The 2903-nt window shown below is 23.8% G+C and overlaps 1 protein-coding gene across 1 annotated transcript; it reads left to right on the top strand.

The window, feature by feature from the left end:
- The first annotated feature begins 327 nt into the window (after positions 1–327).
- Positions 328–2575, top strand: LOC114125652 (syntaxin-16-like). The gene is made up of 6 exons (XM_027989403.2): positions 328–476; positions 1054–1331; positions 1396–1516; positions 1648–1813; positions 1873–2156; positions 2238–2575. The coding sequence occupies exons 2-6, from the start codon at positions 1075–1077 to the stop codon at positions 2418–2420; spliced, it is 1011 nt and encodes a 336-aa protein (XP_027845204.2). The 5' UTR covers positions 328–476; positions 1054–1074; the 3' UTR covers positions 2421–2575.
- Positions 2576–2903: the final 328 nt, after the last annotated feature.

Here is a 2903-nt window from a genome sequence, read left to right as displayed (position 1 = left end):
AAAAATCATAATTTTTCGTTTAAATATTCAATTTGAATACCTAACACATAATAATATAATAGGTACAATATTTATGCATTTAATTTTCGATGAATTTAATAATAAATTTATAATAGCTTATAGAAACAAATTACATTAAAGATTGTTATACATATTCCACTAAATAAATTATAATATTATTATCCCATAGACATAATAGATTTTCTATTAGATTTTCTATTATGTCTATGATTAATCCCGGAAATTTTTTTTTTATCGAATGTTTGATACGGTTAGGATGATAAGGCCACGTTTTAAAGATAAGACATTTTACTATGCCAATGGTGATAACAGGCGTCTCTAAAAAAAATAAAAATATTTAGGTAATTATTTACTTTTAATTTAGGTTTTTCCATATGTCATTTTTCTAATTCTTATATCTTATCCGGTTTAAAAATAAATTGTGATTCAACAAGACATTGTATTGAACTATTGAAGTAAGAATTGTCATATTATGCTAATATGTTAAATGATATTATAAAATCTTTACCTATTTCAGCAGCAATGCGACAATGTATTATTCGTCTTTCTTTTTTTTTTCATTTGAAAAATTATCAATAACTCATAACTAATATATACTTTTTTACTGGGGTAAATAGGTCAGTAGATACTAGATAAATATTATCTAAAATAAAAATGAGAACTTAGAATATGTATTACAACAAAATGTATGTTATTAGCTTATGAGTATTTATTTTTTATTTTAACACTTCACAGACAGTTAACATTTTTCTAATATTTTCTTACAATTTGAGAGTATTCAAGTTTTTTTTTTTTTAACTTTATTATTTATAAATAAGAGCTCATTATATAGAATAAGATTTTATCAGTATTTATAATCTATAAAAATTAAATAATAAAGTGTTTATCTTCTAGTACTGGAAGAATGTAAAGTGCTATTGTATTTTTATAAGTTCAAAACAAACACACCACTTATATTTTTAACAATTAATTTAGTAATATAATTGATTACTTATGTACAATTGCTAATTAATTATTTTGATTATGTTATAGACAAATCAATTTGAAAATAATATGGCTACTAGAAGTCTTACCGACATATTTTTGTTAATGCGAACAAATTCCATCCAGAGTAGAGGAATATATTCATTTCAAGGATCTAAACATAATGATTATGATTCAGACAGTGATGAAGGTATTAATGACAAAGCAGCGTTAATGGAAGCTGGTCGTTCTATGGTTAAAACAAATTCTATTGAAATGCGTTCTCAAGAAAAATCTCCACCAACATGGACTGGATTACTTGAAGATGCTCAATATTCTATAACAAGGTCTTTATCTAATAACTATTTAATTTTAATTTTTAATGAAATATTTAAAATTGTTTAATCTTAGGTTACAGAACAAATTAAAAGAATTACAATCATTACAAGATGCACAGGTATTGAGACCTACTCTAGATGATTCTAGCTTACAAGAGAAACACATCCAAGATCTCACATTAGATATTACAAGAGTACATACTTTATTCATATATTATTTAGTTCATAGTTAATTAAAATACATTTTTATTATATTCATTGTTTATTATTTATTATATTATTGTTATTAATACAATAATACTAAATAAAACTTATAATACCACAGATATTTGGTTCAACCAAAAAAATAATTCAACAAATTCGATTACATTCAAGTGGATTATCTGGAAACAAAGAATCCCAACTTTCATACAATGTGTCTTCTGCTCTAGTGTCATCATTGCAAAATTTGTTCAACGAATTTCGAAACTCACAACAAATTTATCTAAACAGTAACTTTAAATAAGTTATACCATTGACGTGTTATTATTATGTTTACTAATGTTTTTAGAAATCAAACATAGAGAAGCTATGTCATCACAAATGTGTTTTGAAACCGAAGAAAATACTTCAAATTCTGATTTACTAGATATGTTTGGTAATGATTCAAATTCTTTTGGACAACAGCAACAGATGCAACAATCAAATCAAACACAAACATTTGCTGCTATACTTATTGAAGAAGAAAATGCTAAAATGGCAGTTCAGTGGGAACGTGAAGCAAATCAGATATCCAGTTCTGTTCTTGAACTTAATAATATATTTAAAGACCTTGCACATATGGTTGTTCAGCAAGTTAGTTTAAACTTCATAGCTCTTATTTATTAAGTTTATTTTAATAGTATACGATTCTAATTATATATCTGGTTTCTATAGGGTAGTGTTTTGGATCGGATAGACTACAATATTGAACAGACTGAAATAAGAGTTAAAAAAGGTGCAGCTGAGTTAATTAAAGCAGAAAAATATCACCGAACCAATAGAAAAATGAAATGTATTTTGATTTTAGCTCCTATTTCTATTATGTTGTTAATTCTTTTGGATATAACAAAATTTTAAGGTATTTATCTTATTGTTCTTTACTTCTTATTTACCAAAATACTATTTATTATTTATTGTTATTAAATATATATTTATATGATGTTATTATGTTTATTATTAATACAGTCATAACAAAATTGTCATGTTAAATAAATTATTGTAGCTTAAATGTATCTTGCTAATTTTTAACATTATATTATTGTCAGTTTGTGCCAAACTCCTTAAGTCAACATTTTGTTCTAAATTTGTTTTTGTTAACTAGTACTGGATTTATGTTTAATTATTTCATATAATTGTTCATAAATAAATTATGGTATTACAATATCTTTTATATAGTATATTATAAATTTATCTTTCCCCTATAAAAATATGTATTAAAACTGATATTTGTAAGAATTCTGTTAAAAAAAAAAATTATAACAATGTTTTTACAATATTTTATAACCGAGGTGTGAAATGAACTATTTAAGTATAAGGAACCTTGTATTAAAATTTAAAGAT

This window comes from Aphis gossypii, chromosome 1 (assembly GCF_020184175.1).
Source record: "Aphis gossypii isolate Hap1 chromosome 1, ASM2018417v2, whole genome shotgun sequence".
NCBI lineage: Eukaryota > Metazoa > Arthropoda > Insecta > Hemiptera > Aphididae > Aphis > Aphis gossypii.
The sequence above is the reverse complement of the archived record's forward strand: the minus strand, read 5'-3'. Positions and strand labels throughout refer to the sequence as shown.